Source organism: Cynocephalus volans, chromosome 10 (genome assembly GCF_027409185.1).
Source record: "Cynocephalus volans isolate mCynVol1 chromosome 10, mCynVol1.pri, whole genome shotgun sequence".
Taxonomy (NCBI): domain Eukaryota; kingdom Metazoa; phylum Chordata; class Mammalia; order Dermoptera; family Cynocephalidae; genus Cynocephalus; species Cynocephalus volans.
This window is the reverse complement of record NC_084469.1, coordinates 52,843,984-52,865,830: the sequence shown is the minus strand read 5'-3', so window position 1 is coordinate 52,865,830 and position 21,847 is coordinate 52,843,984. Positions and strand designations below refer to the sequence as shown.

The following is a 21,847-nucleotide window of genomic DNA, read 5'->3' as shown; positions in this document are numbered from 1 at the left end:
AGCCCTTGGCCCTGGGCCCTGCCCGGGTCCTTCCTCCTCCCCACGCACCCGGGACTCAGCCCTTCCTTGTGTTAAATAGAAACCTCTTTATTCTAAGTATCAAACATTCCTTAATACATTGGATTTGGGCCAGACCTTGAGGTGAGGGGGAAGTGGGTGGCCGAGATATTTCTGTAAAGTCTTCCAGAACGCCATCCACCACACTGGGCTATGGGGGTGGAGGGGCGTGCTGGCAACAGGCTGCGTGGCCTTGAGAAAGTCCTTGCTCCCTCTGGCCTCTGTTTCCCTTCTGCACAGGGAGTTCGGGGTTGGGCAAGTGAGAAGACCTCTGAGGATCTTTCCACCCCAGAGGTCTGTGGTCCCAGTCAGGGAGTCAGGAGGAGGGTCTTATGGGAAGACAGTTTGTCAGCAGCAAAGATGGGGGCACTGAGGCAGAGGGCCGGGAAATCCTCAGCGTTGGGCCCGGGGCCTCGCTGGAGACGGAGGCCGGGGCAGGGGCAGACAGGCCAGACTGGGCCTGGCCAGTCGGGAGACAGGGAGGCGGCCCAGGAAGAGAGGGAGGCTGAGGCAGAAAGACGGGCGGGGTACAGGGATGTCTGCGAAGAAGGCACGGTCCCGAGGGGGTGACAGGGCTCCCCCCTCAGATAGTTCCAGGTCCCGGGCCACGGCCAGGATCTCCTGGCGGGCAGCTGTGTTGTGAAGGCCACGGATGTCGAGGAGGGCCGCCACATGCTTCCGCCTGGGGGGAGAGAAATGGACAGGGGCCTGAGGGTCCTCGGCTCTGGATGCACCCCTAGCTCACCTGTGGATCCCACCTGACCCCTGCCCATCCCAGAACCTCTGGAGCCCCTTTGCCCCTCCAGATCCTTCCTTCATACCAGCTCCCCCAGCCCCTCTCTCACACCAGCCCTTCTCCAGGACTTCACTTCCCACCAACTATTCCCAAATCCTCCCACTCGCAATCAGTTCCAGAACCCTCACCTCCAAACTCAGCACTAGAATCTTCCTTTTTACCCCAAGTCTCAGCTCCTGATTCCCCAACTTAGCTCAGACATCCCCTAAATTTCCATCTAGGTACCATCATGCCTACTTAAGTACTGGACTCTACAGAAAACCCTTCTTTTTTTGGTGGTAGTGGCTGGCCAGTTTGGGGATCCAAACCTGTGACCTTGGTATTACAAGGCTGTGCTCTAATTAACTAAGCTAACTGGCCAGCCCCCAATTTTTGGGGGCGGGGAGAAGCAGGTCGGTTTGGGGCAAAAAACCCTTAACTGTATCTTCACTTTGTCCCAAACAACCCCACATTCATCACTCAAGTCTAACCCTGAAGTGTTCGCCCACATTCCCGTCCTGACCCTCACCTCTCCCCAAGGCCAGATCTGGAAGCTTCCCCACCACTGCGGTTCCACAGCCCTCATCTAAATCTCAACTCAAGACCTCTCAACCTAGATCCCATTCTGGAACTTTCATCCCCAAATTTGGCCTTGGAACACTTACTTTACCCCCAACCCATTCCCAGAATCATGCTTCAACAAAATTCTACTATAAGACTAAAATACACCTTGGGGACCCTCACTCCCACCAGAAATTTCATGCTCAAAACCAGCTCTGTTCTGCAACCCTTGCCCTTAAATCCAACACACTGGAAACTTTCTCTTCACCCCCACCTCAGCTCCAGATCACCAATCCAAAAGACAACTCCAGAACCACCACCATATTTCAACTCAAGATCCTGAACCCAACATTCATTTCCAGAACTTTCATTTCAAACAGAACTATGGAGTCTTCACTATCACCTTCAATCCAGCTCAGTGTCTCCATCTTCCAATATCCCAGGTTTGGAATCTCCACAGCTCCAAGGCATGGCTCAAGAACCTTCTAGTTCAACCAAGCTTCACAACATGGTCCCCAAACCTAACTTTAGAACTGCTGCTCCCAACTAAGCTCGAGAATTCTCAAACTTAGCTTCAGATTCAAATTCACATTCAAGTTCTGATCCATGATCAGATTTGAGTTCAGGAGCTCCAACTGAGCAGAATTGCTGGTACCCCTTGGGATCCCTCATCCTCAACCCTGGAACCTAAACCCACTCGTGCCTCACTTGGCTCGGGTGAACACTTCAGGGCTAGATTGGAGTGATGATTGTGGGGCTGTTTAGGACAAAAGCAAAGATGAAGTTAAGGGTTTTCTGTAGAGCCCAGAGCTTAAGTAGGCATGAGGGTACCTGGATGGAAATTTAGGAGACATTTGAGCTCAGTTGGGGGTGAAGACTGAATGTTAATTTTAATCACTCCTTGTTTCTGTGGGGTTTTGTCTGAGCATAGAATGTCTGCATGCACCACCATCAGCACTCACAGAGGGCAGTGTGGTCTGGAGGTCTGGTGCACCAGCTCTAGAGCCAGTCTGCTGCCTGGGGTTCACGTCCCGGCTTTGCCACTTGCTAGTTGTGATGTTTGGGATAAGCTACTTAATTTCTGCATGCCTCGGATGAGTTACTTGCATACATTTTCTTTTCTTTTTTAAAGATGACCGGTAAGGGGATCTGAACCCCTGACTTGGTGTTGTCAGCACCACACTCTCCCAAGTGAGCCACGGGCAGGCCTTGCATATACTTTCTAAAATAGCTTTAATTATATCTCTCGCTTATAGAATAGGCAGGTAAGGTGTTTATTTAAACCTGACATAAGGACTCGATAAGCAAGAACTGGTGTTGTTATCGCCATGACCAATGATGAGATAATGATGATGATTATAGGAATTCCCTCAATAATCCTATGAAGAAAGAACTATTATTCTGTATGGAACAGAAGAGGAAACTGAGGCTCACAGAAGGTCACACACAAAGGAAGTGGCCCACCAGGATCTGAACGGCGCCTGCCCTTGCCGCCGTCCTAGTGCGTGTGCGCCCGCGTGCCCGTGCGTGTCCCCGTGTCCCCCGCGGCTCCCCTGCCGGGCCGGCCCTTCCTGCCGCCAGGCGGCCCCGCGCCCCCCTGCCCTGGGCTTCCTGTGACCGCCTGTTTGTTTGCGAGCCCTGGTGGCGGTAGCGGCAGCGGCGGCGGCAGAAGGAGGGAAATCTTATTAATAATGCCCTGGCTCCAGCAGGAAATGGCCGTCAGACACGCTCGCCCCCTCCCTCCCTCGCCCAGGAGGCAGGAAAGGCAGGGACGGAGGCCAAGGCCCGCCGAGAGACCGCGGCCAAGCGGCGGCCTGCTCAGGATCGGGCAGGCCGGCAGCGGCCTCTCACCTGATGTCTGGGTAGTCCCGCACCAGCACCCCCACCTCCACCTGGATGCTGGGCGTGTCTTCCAGCTGCAGGACTTCGGCCAAGTGGGGCACCACGGCGTCCAGCCACGAGGCCTGGGACTCCTGCAAGGGTGGGCCTGGGGCTCACACTCTGGCCCCAATGTTCCCTCCAAAACCACCCTCCTTTCCCAAGACTTGGCCTCCGCCTGCTGTTGCCCCTCCTGGCCTCAGTTTTCCCATCTGTAAAACGGGGCAGAGGATAGACTGTGGACAGAAGTTATCTGGAACCTTTGGAAATTTGAAGAAAAGTCAATAATATAATCTACTCCCAGTTTTGCAGATAATTTGGGACTCAGGGATACCCCTCAAAACCCATTCCAAGTTTGCAAAATGTCACCATTGGGAGGCAACTGGATAAAGTGTACAAGGGAGCTCTCTGAATTCTTTCTTGCAACTGCATGTGAATCTACAATTATCTCAAAAAAAAAAAAAAAAAAATTCAAGGATTGTGGGCTGGAAACTCCTGGAATAGCGAAGTGAGGTCCTTCCAGCCCTTCCAAGTACAACTGGGTACAAATAAGATCTAGCGATTTTAAATTCTCGGATTGGAATTGTTAGCATTCTGAGTTGCTGCCGCATTTAGCTTCTACATGCGCTCACATAATAGCTAATGTTTATGGAGGGTTGACTCTGTGCCAGGCGCTTCACAGGAATTAACTGATCTAATCCGCGCAACAGTGCACAGGGATCATGGTTCCTCTAACTCGCCAGCTGAGAATGCGCCCAGGGGCCAGCGCTGGCAGTGAGAGGGCCCATTTCCACGATTTCTGCACGCCAAGGGCATGGATCAGAATGTTATGGGCTGTTATCGGTTGGGTGAGGGTCTTTTTCTAAGCCCTGCCCCCGCCCCGGGTTTGGAGTCCTGGGATTCTCAGAAGCCACGGTCGCCCTGGTTTCTGAGAACCCCCCTGCCCCCCACCCCGCTCCCCGCCGCACTGACCAGCCGCCTGAACAGCCTCTGCAGCTGCGCCGCGTCCTCCCGGAGCCTCCCGGCCACGCGGCTGCGGGTCCGCGCCGAGCGGCAGCGTAGGCGCCCGCGGAGCAGGGGCCGCACGTACTCGACCAGGGCCCGCCGGTGCAGCTCAGCCACCAGTGCCTGGGGCACGGGGGAACGAAACCGGAGCGTGGGCCGCCGGTGACCCCCTCCCTCTCGCTCCCCACCCACTCGCGCCCACTCTGGGCGCCCAACGGGAACCCCTCCCGCGCCCGCAAGGCGCGCAGCCCCAGCCCCCACTCCCAGCTGCCTTTCCGACTCCCAAACGGTATTCCCTGTCCTACCGGATGACGCTCTCTCGGGCCGCTAATCAGCCTGCGGACACCCCCTGCAGACCCCCATCCCAGCCTCTCCGCATTCCCCAAGCTCCACCTCCAGAGGCCCCAACCCAGTCTGCACCCCGGCCTACTGCCCAGTACCCGCGGCACCTCCTGCAGACCCTAGGCAGGGCGCCACCTCCCCCACCCTGAGCGGGCCGCTCCCGCCTAGAAGGGGTCTCTCCAGCCGGAGCGTTCTTGCTCTCCCCTCCTCCCCACTTTTTCATACCTCTCCCCTCACCCCCCACACAGGCCCACCTGGTAGGGCTCATCTTGCATCCTGCGCAGTGCCAGGGCCTGAGCGCCCAGCGTGACCACGATGCCATCCAGGGCCTCTGGACTGCTCAGCCACTTCCGGCGCATCAGCTTGTTGAAGTGCGGCTGGGTGAGGCAGAGTGGAAGGGAGGGAAAGGGTCATCGCTCTCCTCCCTTCCACCCTCGGTCTTCACTTAGGAATATCCTCCCTGCTGACCAAGGCTGTGGGGTGCTGGGGACACATCAGGGAAGAGACGGCCCCAGCCCTGCCCTCCTGGGGCTCACAGTCCAGAGGGAGAGAGAGACCAGTCCTCAGATAGCAAGGACCCAGAGCTAACAGGGCTGGGATGGGGAAGCCCAGGGGCTTAGGAAGCCCAGAGGGGATGCCTGACTCAGCATAGAGAGTCAAGGATGGCTTCCCGGAGGAGGGGACAGCAGAGCTGCGGTCCTGATGATAATCATTGTTAGCCAGGTGAGGGGTGGAGGGGGAGGTGGCTCAATCAGAGAGAAGAGCCAGTGTAAAGAAGGTTCAGATTTCAGATGGGCATGCTGGTCAGAGGACCAGAAAGAGGGTCAGTAGGGCTGTCAAGACCATCTACATAATTCTCAGGGCCCAGTGCAAAATTAAAATGGGCAACTCTGGCTCAAAAGCTATTTAAAACTTTAAGACAGCAGAGCATTAAACCAAGCTTGGCCTTTTGAAGTGGGGCAGGGAGCTGTGCGATTCGGAAGCCCATACTGGTGGTGGCTTATTCCAGGCATGTGAGGGGGAGTGGAGAGATAAGGCTGGTCAGGTGGGCCACTCTCTGAGCCCTTTCTGTGGGCCTGTCCTGGGTGGATTGCCGGCCACCCATGAGAAAACGCTGGGGGCACAGCAGAGAATGAAACAAACAAAACTCCATGCACGACATAATCATCAACTAGTCTGAGGACTCTGAACACTAATTCCTATATCAGACGATGTTAAGGAATTGTTGTTCATTTGTTAGGTATGAAAATGACATTGTTGCTTATATTTGTTTAATAAAGATTCCTTATCTTTTGGAGATACAGGTTGAAATACTGATGGATGAAATGATAGGATGTCTGGGATCTTTAAAAGAAATCATTGGAGAGGGAGGTGCAGGGAGAGAGGAAACAATATTGGCCAGGAGTTGATACTTGCTGGAGCTGGGCGATGAGGCCACACGGGTCATTTTGTCATTCTGCCTACTTTGGGGTATGTGGGTTTGAAATTTTTCAAAATAAAAAGTTATTTTACAAACATTCCAACCAATCCTTGCCTTTGAGGAGCTAACATTTCAGTGGGAGGATGCAGATTTTAAAAAAAAGCAAAGGATATAGCATGGCAGGTGGCAGTAAGTACTTTGGAGACAAATATAGCAAGGAGTCAGGAGGGGGGTCTCAGGGGCTTCTTTTTTTTTTTTCTTTTTTGGTGGCTGGCTGCTAGGGGGCTTCTATTTTAAATGGCGTGATCGTGGAAGGTCTCACTGGGAAGGTGACATTTGAAGCAAGACTTCAGAGAGGTAAGAGAGGGAGCTACATGGCTATCAGAGGGAGAGCATTCCAGACGGAGGGAACAGCAAGTACAAAGGCCCTGTTGTGTTAAGGGACAGCAGTGGCGATGGTTTGGCTGGAGTGGAATAAGTAAGGGAAAATGTGGGAGGAGACGAGGTCTGAGAGGGAAGGCACAGATTGTGCAGGTCACTGGGGGCCAAGGTGAGGATTTCAGCTTTTGCTCTGAATGAGCTGGGAGTCATGGGATGGTTCTGAGCAGAAAAAGGACACGATCTGCTGTAAAACCTGGGTTGAGGATGTCCTACAACCAGGGACTCACACACCTCTGTCTCACTGCCCGGTATTCTGGCCATCCTCTCCACGTACTCTCACCCATCTGGAATCTAGCCCCCTCAGAATGTGCACAGAGGCCCAGAGATGGGCGAATGGGCTCCAGTGTCTAGGAGAGCCTTGGCAGGGATTTGTGGGGGGCTTCAGTGGGAAAGGACTCCACCCAGATCCCAAGCCCCCCTCCTGCTGGTTGCACTCTGTCCTTCCCTGGGCCACATCCTCCCACTTCTTCCTTCCTGTATCCCCCTCTCCCCCTCCAAACATCCCAAGCATAGCCTAACCCCTCCACCCCCACCTGCTTCCCGAACACTGAGTCATGGGCTGAAGAGAACTTGGGGATTGAGGGGGGTGCTTCCCTGTCCTGGCATGGGCCCCACACCCAGCCCCCTGCCTCACTCACCTGCAACTCCTGGAACAGCAGGTCAGCCAGAACACGGTGGCAGAGCCGGGTCACGCGGTCCAGAGCACTGGCCGAAGCTTCCCGGGCCGGCTCACTTTCAGGGGGCCCCACCCGGGCCAGGCGCTCAGCCAGAGCCCTGTGGGGATCAGTGGAACCAAAAGTCAAGGAGCCCATACATTTCAGCCCACCTGCCCGGACCTGCCTCCCCTTAGGTGGGCTCTGTTTTGTGGAGTGCAGGGATGACAGGTCAGATGAAGAGCTTGGGAAAGTCAAGGGCTCTGGGGAAGGTCTTGGGGCAGAGAAATGTCGGGGAATTCATGGGAGGTTGATGGTGTCTGGGGATTGGGGTGTCAGGGAGGATGTGAAATGTCAGGGTTGGGGGGATGTCTGGGAGCTGGGGGATGTCTGGGGGCATCTAGGGTATGTTGGGGGAGGGAAGGGTCTTTCTGGGTCTCAGTTTCCCTTGGTGCTTTCTCGATGAGAATGGTGAGGCTTCTGTTCTCAAAGTCTGTGGTTCTGAATGTCTACAGTTCTAAAATTCTTCCCTTCTCACTTTCCGTCACTGTAGCACTCTGTGCTCCTTTATTGAGGATGGAAAGTGACCTGATCTGTGCACTTTCCGCCCAAATCACAAATGCTGGACCCTCATCCCAGCAGACCCCCTTCTAGTAATGTACCTCCTCAAAGTCCCCTTGCTTATGAGAGATGACATATGTTCAGGGTTCTTCCCTGGAAAAGTGGAAGCAACTCTCCATCCACTAAGAACAGATTAAATAAACAACGGTACAGCCAAGCAGTGGAATATGGTTGAGATATAAAAAAGGAATGTGGCAACTCTTCATGACCTAACAGAAAGATTCCCAAGCTGATAGGCGGAGAGAGGCAGAAGTGTGCACAATATTCTACCATTTGTGTTTTCAAAAGGGCCGGCCCATGGCTCAATCGGGAGAGTGTGGTGCTGATAGCACCAAGGCCACGGGTTCGGATCCTCTATAGGAATGGCCGATTAGCTCACTTGGGAGAGCGTGGTGCTGACAACACCAACTCAAGGGGTAAGATCCCTTTATCGGTTATCTTAAAAAAAAAAAAGAATGAGGAAGAGGAGGAGGAAAGAAATATTATCTATGCACATAGTTAAATATTTATTTGTATTTGTACAAAATATGTATATATGAGGGTACTTCAAAAAGTTCATGGATTGGAATCCACTAGAGAGCAAAAAAAAAGTTCACTGAAAGATTCATATTATCTTTCAATTATATTTTTCCACAAACTTTCTGAAGAACCTTCATACGTGTACATAAGCATATACCCACTTATTTACACCTATTTACTGGTGTGAAAAGATATAGAAGACACTAGTAATACTGGTTGCCCAAAGGTGGGGGGAAGATACCATGGGAAGGAGACTTTTCACTTTTGTATCTTTTGAATTTTTGAACCACATGAATGCATTACCTATTTTTTTTTTTTTTTTTTTAAAGATGACCGGTAAGGGGATCTTAGCCCTTGACTTGGTGTTGTCAGCCCCACGCTCTCCCAAGTGAGCTAACCGGCCAGCCCTAAATGCATTACCTATTTTTAAAATGCAATTAAAAATAAGTTTAAAAAATGAGAAAGGGGCTGAGCCCGTGGCGCACTCGGTAGCGTGCTGCGCTAGCAGCGCGGCGGCGCTCCCGCCCGCGGGTTCGGATCCTATATAAGAATGACCGGTGCACTCCCTGGCTGAGCGCCGGTCACGAAAAAAAAAAAATAAAAAATGAGAAAGATTAAAAAGGCAGAAAAGAATGTGTAATTCTCAGTCTTTGAGTGTGGCTTCTAGGTTTCTATAATAATTCTAACTCTTCAATATTCTGATTATTCTATAATCTAATACTCTGATGCTGCAGTTGTTTCTAGGACTCCCAGATTTTGTGTATCTCAGGTCCCATGTACATGCCCTCTGGACCAGCTCTGCGATTCCTATCCAGGATCCAGGCACCTGAGTTCAGCTGTCACCTGAGACTGGCCCTCTCCTACACGTATTCTGGGTGCTCTCACCTCAGGGGGGGCCCACAGTTGACCAAGGAGATGGTCCTACTGATGTAGGTGTCAGGTAGCAGCTCCCGGACTCCTGGGTTCTCGTGGAATCGCTCCACACGCTGCTGGAAGCTGGTGGGAGGAGGAGGGAAGGGCTCAGGATAGATGGGGTAACAGCCCCTCGCTGGGCCCTCCACCTACCAAAGCCTACATCCCTGCTGCGCATCCCTGCCCATCCTTACTTGATTCCCTTTCACCTCTCCTCTCTCTGTTGGATCCCAGGTCCTGATCCCCCCCACCAGGCTGTACCTCTGCAGGAACTCTGCCAGCCCCGCCAGGCAGCAGTGGGCCATCCGCTCCCCGAATTCTTGGCTGATGCGGGGCGCTCGCTCTGTGTGCTCTTCCAGCAGCTGCATGGTGGTCCAGGGAGATGAGAAAAGATGAGGAGAGGACGAGGTCCCACTTCCCCCAAGCCCCGCATTGTCCAGCTGATCCCTCCCTCTTCCCTACCCCCCACCTCGCACACATCCTGTGCCAGGCTGCTGGGCCGGTCTTCCAAGCTCCCCCAGTGTTCCTCATCCTCCTGCAGCACTCGAAGAAGGTCTGCCCGAGTCTGAGCCTGAAGTGGGGAAGTGGGAGACAGGCAGAAGTTGTGGGGCGGCTTTCTCTGTTTCTCCCACCATAATCCCCTCGCCCTTAGCTCCAAGCAGTTCTGGAATTCTACGCAGGCCAAAGTGATGCTGGGGAGACGGGCTGAACCAGAAAACGTCCCCAGCCCCTTCCATCTTTCCTAAATCTAGGGTTCAGAGCTTTATGTTAAGAAACTGGTTTTCAGCTTCCTCCTTCTAATAGCCAAGGGGTTGAAGGGTCTATGTTTCATTATTTGATGGTTGTAAGACTCTGCTTTCAGGTTCTGCCAATTAGCTCAATATTCTCAGATTCTGTGATTCAAGAATTCTGAAGATCTGGGATTTGAAGGTTTACATATCTCTCATTCTCTGGCTGAATGTGTTGTCTTCAATTCAAAGAGTCTGAGGACCTAGACATGTTCAATTGTATGATTCTAGGCTCTCTAGTTGCAAGGATTCTGACTTCTGTGGATGGGAGCAGGACTGGCATTCGGATTGTTTATGGCTGGGGCCATTCGGCTCCAGGGTGCCCATGCCCAGCCAGTTTTTAACCATATTTACTATCAGCACTGTTATATGAAAAGATGCTTTAATGCCGTACTTCTGTGAGTCTTTGGGTCCATGAGCTGAGGTTCTGTGACTTTCTCTTGCTCTAAGATTTGAAGTGTCTGGATGTATTGAAACTTTGCCAAGTGTCTCTATGCCCCGGGGCTGGGTGCTTGGAATACAACATTGAACACAGACAAAAATGATCAGTATGGGCTTACATGTATATGACTTTTGGACAGAACTCAGAAGTTCACAAAGAGAAAAGGGAGATGGGAATAATGAAAGGGGAAGAGGAGAGCCCTCCTATCCCACTGTGACCCACCTCTCTCTACAAAATGTCTCCCACTTCTAAATTGCCAATGCCAAGTCCCAGGTACCTTAACATCTGTGACACATTCATCCTCCAAACCCTGTAGGGTGCCAGGGGACAGAAGTGGCCCCAGCTCCCCGTTCTCCAGGGCGACCATGTCCACCAGCCCTAGGACCTCCCTAGAGAAAGGGAAGGAAGAGACAGGGAGGTCCGTAAGAGGTGGAGCTGGGCAATTGGACCCATCCCTATGTCTTCACACCCACTGCGTTTGTGAGTTTGTGACCCTGGGCCACTTCCTTCCTCTCTCTGGGCCAGCTTTGCTCATCCTTCAGAGGAAATCTTTGGAGTTTCTGCTTCCCTGGCTCCAGCTCTCTGAGTCAGCTCTCTGATGGATAGTGTCCGGGCAAGATTTGTACAGGTCAAGTCCAGGCTTGATGATCTGACACGCAAGGCCTCACCCATGATCAGCTTCACCAGACGGAAACTCCCTTCCACCTCTGCTCCTAGAACCTGCCACCTCACCTGGCCTTGGAGGCCTCCCCTGTCCAGCCCTCACTCCCCTTCTACTCCCTTGCATGCCCCAGGCTGTGCAATATCATCACTGCCCACCCCCACTCCCTACCACCCCTCCACACACCAGACTTTGGTTTATGGCATCCTCTCGATCAGAAATGCCATCTCCCTGCAAATTGGACTTAACCCATGTCCTATGGCTCCAGGAAGCTTTCCAGACTTCCTATCCTGCCTCCATATCTCACAGGTGGCAAGAGAGTGTCACTGACATGTACTTGTATTCCCAAGTGGGACCTCTGTGGTTGACGCTGGTAACTGTTGTCTTCCCGTTCTTTTGGTGACAGCATCCTGATTTTGTTGAAGAAACCACCCACCCCCTCTACTCTCCAACTTGTGATTTGGGTGTGGCTAACTCCCTTTTTCCTGGAGTGGATGGTGATCCAGTCATAGTTAATCACCGTATTCTGTTCCCCGCCCCCACCCTGCCATAAGAATGGGTATGTTTTAGGATTCAAAAGCTCAATAGTTATAAGATTCTAGGACTGGGAGGGTCAATGGTGCTGAGGTTCTGGATACTACAGTTATAGAATTACGGGACCAACAGCGCTAAAGCCCTAAAACTGGAAAGGTAACAGTGTCAACAATCTAGGATCCAAAGGGGGGATGAGGTGAAGGTTTGGGACTCAAAGGCTCATTGGTTTTAAGGTTCTAGGTTTGAAAGAGTCATAAATTCTAAAGTTTTAAGATTGGAAGAGTCAACAGTACTAATGCCCTAGGATCTAAAGAGAGAAAAGTGTAAGGATTCTAGAATTTTTTTTTTTTTTTTTAAGATGACCGGTAAGGGGATCTTAACCCTTGACTTGGTGTTGTCAGCACCACGCTCTCCTGAGTGAGCCACGGGCCGGCCCCTAGGATTCTAGAATTCTAAGGGTCAGCAGTAGGTTAAGGTTTAGTGGGGCTAAAGTTCTAGGATGGGACTGGTCAACAGTGCTAAATTTCTGGGACTGGAAGGATGAAAAGCTAAGATTCTAGTAGTGTAAGTGTGAGTGATGCTAAGGTTCTTGGACTAGGAGGGTGCATAGTGCTGAGCTAGTGGGACTGAAATGGTCAACAGTGCTAAGATTTTAGAATTGGAAGAGTGAACGGTACGAATAGATTCTAGGTCTGAAAGGGTGGGCAGTGCTAGGATTTTAAGCCTGAAAGGGTCAATGTTACTAAATTCTAGGAGTGTGACTGTCGACAATGCTAAGGTTCTAGGTCTGCAAGGCTGGACAGTGCTAAGATTCTAGGACGGAAAGGGTAGCCAGTGCCATGATCCCAAGAGTGTAAGCATCGAGGACTGGAAGGCGCTGAGGTTCTCAGACTGGAATGATCCATGGTGCTAAAGCGGTAGCACTCTCGGTAGCACTGGAAGGGTGGATGGCGCTAAGATTATAGAACTGTAAATGTCCCAGTGCCAAGAACTGGAAGGGACAACGGTGTTAAGCTTCTGTGATTGAAGGGTCAACTGTTCCAAGGTCCTTAGGATCTGAAGAGGCCAGGGCTGGGGTTTTTACGCGACTTTGGAGTAGCCCTTTCCAGCTCACCTGGGGTATACCTGATTGTGCCAGTGCAGCAGCGCGTAGCGGTCAGCCAGCGGCAGCCTGCGGCGGGCGGAGGCCCCCAGCCACTCGGCCAGCGCGCCGTGGTAGCCGCGCAGGTAGACGCCGAAGGCGCCCAGGCCGGCGGGGTAGGCGGGCGCCAGGCGGCCCCGCACCACGGCCATATCCTCCAGCAGCCGCGCCCGCAGCGCCTCCAGCTGCCCCGCCAGGCCCCCGGGTGCCCCGGGCGCAGCCGCCTCCAGGCGCTCCCGCGCCGCGCGCGCCACGGCCTCTGCCCAGCGGGCGCGCAGCTTGCGGGCAGCCCCGGGGCCCCGGCGGCCGTCGGCCGCCTCCTCCTGCACCAGCACTTGGCCCAGCTGCGCCATGGCGCCCGCCCCGGCGCCCGCCCCCGGCCCGGGGCCCGCCAGGGTCTCGCGCACCAGCGCCCACAGCTCGCGCTGCAGGGCCTCGTACAGCAGCGCCACGTCCCGCGCCCGGCGGCCCCCGCACGCGCCCTCGGCCTGGGGCGGCCCCGGGGCGCCGCCCCCCGACGACGCCAGCTCCTCGGCCTCTAGCTCCAAGATGTGCTCGTCGGCTCGCGCGAGCTCGCGCTGCTGGATCAAGCTCAGGATTTCCAGCACTGCGGGGGAAAGGCGGGAGGTCAGGGGGAGGGCGTTGGGCGGGGGTGCGGGTCACGGGAAGGGGTGGAAGGAGGTGGGGAGGGGCAGAGAGAGGAGGCAGGGATGTCCGAGAAGGCAGAAAAGAAGGGTGGCAGGTGAAGGGTGCAGGGCAGGGGGCAGGATGAGGGAGGAGAAGCGCACCTGTAGGGAAGGAGAGAGGAGCTTTGGAGATGGGAGAAGGCTCCGGATAGAGGAAGGAGGTCAAAAGACTAGAAAGTGTTGGAAGGTTAGGAAGAGGACCGAGGAGAAGGACGGGGGACGGGTCAGGGGAAGCAGAGAGCAGGGTAGGGGGTGGGGGAGGCGGGAAGGGGTCAGGGGCCTGGGGGAGGGCTTCAGAGAGTGGCTTAGGGAAGGTGGGGTCAGGAAAGCTGAGGGGTGAGGGTAGGAGAAGTGCGTGCCCCAGGGCTGGGAGGACGATCAGAGCCAGATGAGGGAGAGAGAAGGAGACAGCCGGTGGACTGGTGGGCAGGTGGAGGCTTGGAGAGAGGTGGGGTCTTTTGAGGGTGGGGAAGACTGTGGGGGTCCATCTGGCACTCTGGAAAGTTCAGACTCCCCCAAGTCAGGGGCGTCCTGGGGTTGCAAGGCCAGTGAGTGAAGGCAGAGGGAGGGTCCCAGCGGCCCAGGGTTCCCCTCAACACCTCCACCCCCCTCTGCTTCCTCCCTGGCAGAGAAACTGTTTCCTGGCCAGCGCTATTTCTGCCCATCCGTTTCCAGAAGGCGGGGCCCCAGTCACCCCCTCCTCACCTCCCTGCAGTGCCCTCCCAGTCCCCAGGGAGCTGGGCTGAAATAGCTTCTGGCCAGGATGTGGAGGGCATCAGAGGACAGAAAGGGCTCTCCAGAAGGCCCCAGCATGGCAGCAGCCCGTGCCTGAGGGGGAGGGCTGGCAGTGGGGCTGGGGGTGCGGACAGAGACTGGGTAGGGGATGGAGCTGAATTAAGGTGGGGATTGGGACAGGGCTGGGAATGAGGATGGAGTTTCAGGGATGGGACTGGAGAGGAGGGTGGGGATGAAGGGGTGGGGATGACAGAGTTTAGGATTAGGATGAAGTTGGGGTTGGAATCTGTGGAGGGGAATGGGAAAGGATGAATGGAGAATGACATCAGGGTTTAGGGTGGGAATGGGGCTGGAGATGTGGGTGGAGATGAGTTTAGGTGGAAATTAAGGGTTGGAAGAAAGTAGGGATTGATATGGGCCTGAAGGTGAAGTTGGGCGTGAGTTGGAATTGAGAATAGAAATGTGAATGGAGTTGAAGGCAGAGGTTGGAGATGGGGGTTTAGAATTGGGACTTGGGGTGGAGGTGGAGATGGGATTAAGGATGAACAGGAGGTTGGGTTTGGGATTGAAGCTGAAACTGGGGGCTGGGGAAGGACTAGGAATGGGTCTAGGACTGGGTAAGGAGGTAGGAGGGATGGGGTTGAAGGTGGACGTGGGGATGGAATTAGAGCAGAGGAATGGGACATGGAATGGGACTGGACCAGTTGGGGGTTGTCACAGTTTGGGGCATAGAGATGAGGTTAAAGATGGCATTTGGAGGAAGCAGTGGATTGGGGATAAGCACACGGATGTGTTTCAAGGTAGAGATGGATGATGGGTTTGGAACACGTATTGTATGGGGTAGAAACACAAAAGGCATTGAGGAAGACATTGGGGTTTGGGGTAGGAGCAGCATTGAAGATGGAAATAGGGTGGTGTTATGGGTTGAATTGTGTCCCCCAGAAAAGATATGTGAAGTCCTAACCCCCAGTATCTCAGAATGTGATCTTATTTGGGAATGAGATCTGTAAGGGAATTGAGTTAAAATGACATCATTGGGTGGGCCCCAATGCAGTATGACTGGTGTCCGCATAAAGAGGGGAATTTGGACACATAGACAGACACACAGGGAAAAGGCCATGTGAAGACGGAGGACTGAAGTGGTTCATCTTTCTACACGCCAAGGAACACCCAAGACTGCCAGCGGCCCACCAGAGGCTAAGAAGAGACAAGGAAGAGTTTCCCTACAGGTTTCTGAGGGATCGTGACGCTGCCAATACGTCATACGTTAGAATCGTGAGACAATACATTTCAATTGTTTTAAACCACCCCATTTGTGACATTTTGTTCCGGCAGCCCTGGGGAACTGATAAGGGTAGTGATAGGTTTGGAAAATGTGCTGGGGGATGAAGGTAGGGGTTGGGTATGAAGATGAGTTTAAGGATCAAGTTTGGACATGAGTTGAGACAGATGAAGCTGAAGGTGGAGGCTGGGGATGGGGGTGTAAGATTGGGGTGGAGTTAGGGAGGGAGTTCAGAGTGGATGGGAAAGGAGCAGGGAATGGGGACAGAGGAGGCTGAAGTTAGGGCCATGGCTGGAGTGGGGCTGGGAATGGGGTGGGGTATGGAGGTTCGGAAGGGGCAGAAGGTTGAAAGTAGATGCTGGAGGTGGGATGAGGTCGAGTTTGAGGTTGGGGAGAGAAAGGGGGTAATATTGAGGATAGGAGAGGAGTGGGGGAGTTGGGACCAAAGTTGGGGATTCACTTGGTGTTAGACGTGGGGGTGAGGTTGAGATTGGCAGGTAGAGGAGGGTTGGATTGGGGGTGGGAACGCAGATGGAGCTGCAGCTGGAGGCGGATGATGGGGACTAGGACTGCAGTGGGGAGGCCTTGAAGCTGTGCATGGAGGTGGGAGATGTGAGTGGGATATGGGAATGGAGATGGGGTCGGGCTGGGAGCTGGGGCGGGGTTAAGTATGAAAACTGGGGACGCCCAGACTGGGGATGGAAATGGGCACTGATTCTCCCCGTTCTGGGTCAGAGATCCCCACTTACCTGACAAAGGCTCCTTCATTTTGCGGGGCTCTGGGACTTTGGGTGGGGGCTCAGGAGCTGCCTCGCCTGCGGGCACCACCCTCTCAGCCAGTGACGCATGCCGGGGCTTGAGCCCACGCCCCAGTCTCAGGAAGGCCAATCTCCGAGCAGCCTCCCCAGCGGCCTCCTCGTTGCCATGGGCTCGGGTCCCCTGAAGCCGGGCAAGGAGGCCAAAATCTGCTGAGCTCCTACGTATCCCTGGGGCTAGCACACGACCCAAGAAAGAGCGAGGTGGCCCATCTCCAGGGCTGCCCGCCCGGCGGCCTGGGGCCCAGCCCAGCCGGAAGGGGGCCAGGCCTGCCAGCTTCTCCAGGGTAGCACGACGGCGACAAGATGTTCCGTTGGGCAGGGTCCCCAGCCCCCTGGCCTCTTCTTCTTCTAGCCCTGGAACTTCTTCAAAAGGGTTTCGAGAGGACTTCAGGGGCAGGGTCCCTGCCCGGGTTACCTTAGGATCTGCCACCCCTAGACTCTTCAGGATGGGCATTTTGATGGGTGGGGACCTGGTGGAAAAAAGGACCATCGACAGTGTTGATGGCAATGGTGGTGTTGCTCTGTGCAGTTAGGGAGCTGGGTGTACCAGGCACTGGTCTGGGCATTTAATCGCTTGAAACCGCACAATCCTATGAGGTGGGGACTATTATTATCCCCATTTTGCAGATGAGGAAGTTGAGGCATAGAAGGGCAAAGGCATTTGCCTAAATCCTACAGTGATTCAGGAACAAGGCCAGGATTTGTTCCAGAGCCCAGTTCTTCCCCCAGCATCAATATTCACACCCTTTTCCTGCCTTCATCTGCGCTATCAGTAAGGAGCAATGTGTCAGGAATGTTCATGATCTTAGTTACCCCCCCTGCTTCATGAAGAGACAGGCTCAGAGAGGGAAAGGCTCTGTCCCAAGGTGGCATAGCCAGCCAACGGCTGAGGCTGCATGGGGACCCAGGCCCTGCCATCTACCCAGACATCCAGCCCCAACACCTGGGCACCTGCCTTGACCCCTTTGTGCCCCTCATCTCCCCTATGCAATTAGTACCAGCTGTCCTCTCTGTCTTATTCATCCCTTCAGCAAAAACTTACTGGGAAATATCCAGAATAGGCAAATCCTTAGAGACAGAAAGTAAACTTGTGATTGCCTAGGGCTAGGGAGAGGGAGGATGGAAATGACTGCTAATGGTGTGGGGTTTCCTTTTGGGGGAATGACAATGTTCTGGAACTAGATAGAGGTGATGGTTGTGCAACTTTGTGAATGTACTAAATGCCACTAAATTGTACACTTTAAAATGGTATAAAGTGGCGAAATTCGTGATGTGTATTTTAGCACCAAAACAAAACAAAAACATCTACAGGGCCGGTCTGTGGTTCACTTGGGAGAGTGTGGTGCTGATAACACCAAGGCCATGGGTCCGAATCCCTATATAGGGATGGCCCGTCAGCTCACTTGGGTGAGCATGGTGCTGACAACATTGAGTCAAGGGTTAAGATCCCCTTACCGGCCATCTTTAAAAAAAAAAAACCAAAAAAACATTTACTAGGTATTTGTCATGGGCCTGGCCCTTTACAGGCATTGGGGACACTGCGGTGACCAAGGCAGACCCAGTCCCTGACCTCGCAGGGCTCACAGCTTCCCAAGTCCTGCTCATTCCATCTCCCAAGTCTCTCTTTCCAGCCTGCAGTCCCTTGCCTCCCTCCCTTCCCATGGGCCTGCCCCCCCAGTTTGAGCCACTGCCCACTTCCCTGCCCTAGCCTCCTCCTTGGTCTCTAGCCTCTAGTCTTGGCACCTTCAGCCCAACTTTGAGGACCTTAATAAAGCACATGCCTGCCCCTTTCCTTCTCCTAACCCTTCCAATGGCTCCCAAGTGCCCTCAGGACAAAGCTTGGGCTCAGACCACAGCTCGCATGGTCTGGTAGCTGCCTGCCTCACTAAGGCTGTGGCACATCTGTCTCCTCCTTACTTGGGCTCCTCTGGGTTTCAGTGTCTGCTGGCCCTTCTACATGGCAGCCTGTTCTCCACACGCCATTCATGCTTTAGGACTCAGCCCCAAGGCACCCTCCTCCAGGAAGCCCTCCCAGGCCCCCAGGCTGGGTCAGGTCCCCCCTCAGTGATCCCACAGCCCCTGACCTTCCATATCGCACCCCTGCCTGCTCTGGGGCATCACTCTCTGGGCACAGGTCTGTGTATCCCACTGGACTGTGAGCCCTGGGAGGGCAGGGCTGGGGCTGTCTTGGTCACCATGTGTCCCCAGCTCCCAGCCCAGGGCAGGCACTCAGGAAATGAAGGAAGGAAGGAGGTAAGACAGTTCATTCCTTGGGTGGGGAGGAGGAGTGGTGAGTAGGGAGCAGGCCACATGGGGCCTTGAACGCTGTGACAAGGGACTTGGGCTTTCTCCGAGGGCACTGGGGAGCCATGGAAGAGTACTTTGTAAAATGATGAAATAGTCCAAACATTCAGAAAAATATAGAAAACAAACTTAACACTCCTGTGCCTACAATCCCAGCTACATCTAATGTAGACATTTGCTTTATTTGGTTCAGATTTTTTTAAGAATCAAGCATTACAAACACACCACAGCCTCCTGCCACTTCTCCCTGGTCCCACTCCAGCCTTCTCGCAAGGAAACTAGCATCCAGAATATGCTGTCCATTCATCCAAGCAGATTTTTATCCCATGCCTACATAGACTTGTATCCAGAAATAATATATTGTTTTACATGGACTCAAACTCTCTGTAAATATTGTCAGACTGTTTGTATCCTTCAACTTTTTTTTTTTTTTTGCTCACATTATGAACTTCTGGGATTTATCTGCATCTATCCATACGGCTCCAGTTCATTGAGTTTAAATGCCACATAATATTCCACTGTATGACTATGACAAAATTACACAAATAAAATGTCAGATGTTCATTTGTTTTCCTATTGCTGGACCTGTAGGTTGTTTTTTTTACCAAGACAGGATTCTGGGCAAGTGAGGGGCAGGGTCAGGATTGTGCAGGAGTGCAGGGGTGGGTGGGAGACCTGGGAGGAGGCTGGTGATGAAGGGGTCCTGAGCTGGTTGGGCTGTGGACAAGAGCATCTCTTTCCATGGTGACAAGTCCCATTTTTTCCTCTCCCAATTCAGCCTCTAGACCTCAGCTGTTGCTTCTTAACCCTCCTGTTAATAAAAACACCACCCACCTCCCTCTAGTCTCCATGGTCCCCTATCCCCCAGGGAGCCAGTCACCATGGCAGTCCCCTGCCTGGAGCCCCCATGGCTGAGTACAATAAATATCACGCCCCTACGCTCACACTTCACACACCGACTTCTCTCTCTTACATTTCCAAACTGGCCTCCACATGCCTCATCCCCAAAATGGTTCCAACATCCCCCAACAACTCTTTCCAACCGCCCCCCACAAACTGCAGCTTCCAGTTTCCCTCCTATTGAAGTCAATGTTGTCCAAACTAGGTTTGACACTCCCTCAACTGGCTCTGACATCCCCCCAAATTGGATCCAATACCCCCAGACTATTTCCCACATCCCCAAACTATTTCCCACACTCCCAAACCTGGCTGCAACATTTTCCCAAAACTAGCCCCGACGTCTTTCCCCTTCCTGGCTCCAACACCCCCCTCTGCAAACTGGCTCTGACATCCTGCCCCCTCCAGCCCCTGCGTCTGCCTCCCAGTGCCCAGCCCCTGACTCACTTCCGAGGCATCCCTCAAGCCCCCAGCCTCCTGGCTTCTGCAGGATGTCTTGGCCACCAGAATTTCCCTCTTCGGGCCCCTCCTCCTCTTCCTCGCTGCCAGCCTTTCCCCAAAGCCCCAAACCCTCTGCAGAGGCCCTGACCTCTGTATGCAGAATCCGTCACTTCTAGTCCCCAGCATCTACATCAGAGAACTGTCCTTACAAATTGTGTGTATCCAAGCCTAACCCTAACCAATACAACCCCAAACCAGTCCTTGCCCCCAAATGTGGTCCTGTCATCAACCCAGACCATTTCAAGCTCACCCACATCTCCAATCTCAACCTTGTCCCATCTCCGTCTCTGTCCCAATCCTCTCCCGGCTCCCATCTCTCTCTTTTTTTTTTTTAAAGATGACCGGTAAGGGGATCCTAACCCGTGGCCTTGGTGTTGTCAGCACCACGCTCACCCAGTGAGCTAACAACGGGCCATCCCTTTATAGGGATCCGAACCCGGGGCCTTGGTGTTGTCAGCACCACACTCTCCCGAGTGAGCCACAGGCCAGCCCACCAGCTCCCATCTCTGAGATCTCTTCTCTTGGGATGGAACAAAGCACTCGATGATCCCTTCCTGGCCTCAGTCTTCCCATCTGGACTCAGAGGGCATCAGACCCAATGTCGTCTCATCTCTTTTCTCCGTTGGTGGTTACAAGCTCTCCAAGTCATCACTGCAACCCCTCTGGGCCCCCAGAGTCCCCAAAGTCTCCCCTGCACCTTCCTCTTGCTCCCATCTCCTTCCTGCCTTCTCACCAGCCCCAGTTTCTCTTTGCCCCCAGCCTTTCCTGGGTTCAAGCCACAGGTTTTCATGACCTCTGGTTCAGCCCAACTCTGGATGGTGCCTCTCCCCAAGAGGGGCCCTGGGCTGCGGAGGGGAGGATGTGTGAATCCTCCCCCATCCCCGAGCAGCACACTCACCTCTGTCCTCAGTGCCTGTCCCTCTGTCCCTGCTGGTGTCCTGTCCCCGGGCTACTTCGGCCAGGACTGCTGAGAGCTTGGATCTGAGGAGGGGGGGACTTGGAGGAGGACAATTTCCTGTCAGGAAACCCCTCCCTCTCTGGGGCCAGGGGCGGGAAGGCCTCATTATCTGTCTGCCCTTTTAGGCTGGCTGCGGTTGGGCTGGGAAGGACGAGGCCCCCAGCCAGGCCCCCACCCCCACCCCCTGGCCGGAATCCACGCACCCCCTCTCTGCTCTTCACGCCTCCTGAGGTGACAACACCATCCTGGGCACCCCAGGGAGACACCCCACGCTGGACTCCAGCCCAAAGCTGCTCTCCAGCCTGGGCAAGCCCTGAGGCCTTTGACGAGAACCGGGTGGGCCTCCCCAGAGAAGCACAGCCCTCTCGAGTTCCCTGCTGTGGGATGAAGACATCGAGGAAAGTTCTGCTGGGCTCAGAGGCTGGGGTTGTGGGCCTAGCAGGGTTGGCACTGGGTATGACTTTGGAACTATAGTTTTCTTTGCCTAAGAGCCCCTGGCCCCCAGGTTTCTGCATGACCCCTCCTTTTTAAAAAAACAATCTAAAATTTTTATTATAAAAGTTTTCTTTTTTAAAAAAACGTTATGGGCCAGCCCATGGCTCACTCGGTAGAGTGTGGTGCTGATAACACCAAGGCCACGGGTTCGGATCCTATATAGGGATGTCCGGTTGGCTCATTGGGTGAGTGGGGTACTGACAACACCAAGTCAAAGGTTAAGATCCCCTTACCGGTCATCTTTTATAAAAAATAAATAAATAAATAAATAAATTTTATTACTATGTTTTGAAACATAATTGATTATACGTATTTGTGGGGTACAGAGTGGCCCCTCTTTCATCATCCCAGTCCCAGCTCCATCATCCCTTCCTCTGCTCCTCCTTCTGTCCCCTCTCTCAAAGGAACGTCATTCTCATCT

At 53.7% G+C, this 21,847-nt stretch overlaps 1 protein-coding gene across 1 annotated transcript; it reads right to left on the bottom strand.

Annotated features, from left to right (window-relative positions):
- Positions 1-450: 450 nt before the first annotated feature.
- EXOC3L2 (exocyst complex component 3 like 2) lies at positions 451-20,913 on the bottom strand. The gene is made up of 12 exons (XM_063113296.1): positions 20,872-20,913; positions 16,203-16,741; positions 12,724-13,357; positions 10,692-10,803; positions 9,654-9,755; positions 9,446-9,546; positions 9,158-9,268; positions 7,118-7,253; positions 4,873-4,995; positions 4,244-4,399; positions 3,245-3,366; positions 451-739 (listed from the first exon to the last, which is right to left on the bottom strand). The coding sequence occupies exons 2-12, from the start codon at positions 16,723-16,725 to the stop codon at positions 451-453; spliced, it is 2,409 nt and encodes an 802-aa protein (XP_062969366.1). The 5' UTR covers positions 16,726-16,741; positions 20,872-20,913.
- Between the last annotated feature and the right edge of the window lie 934 nt (positions 20,914-21,847).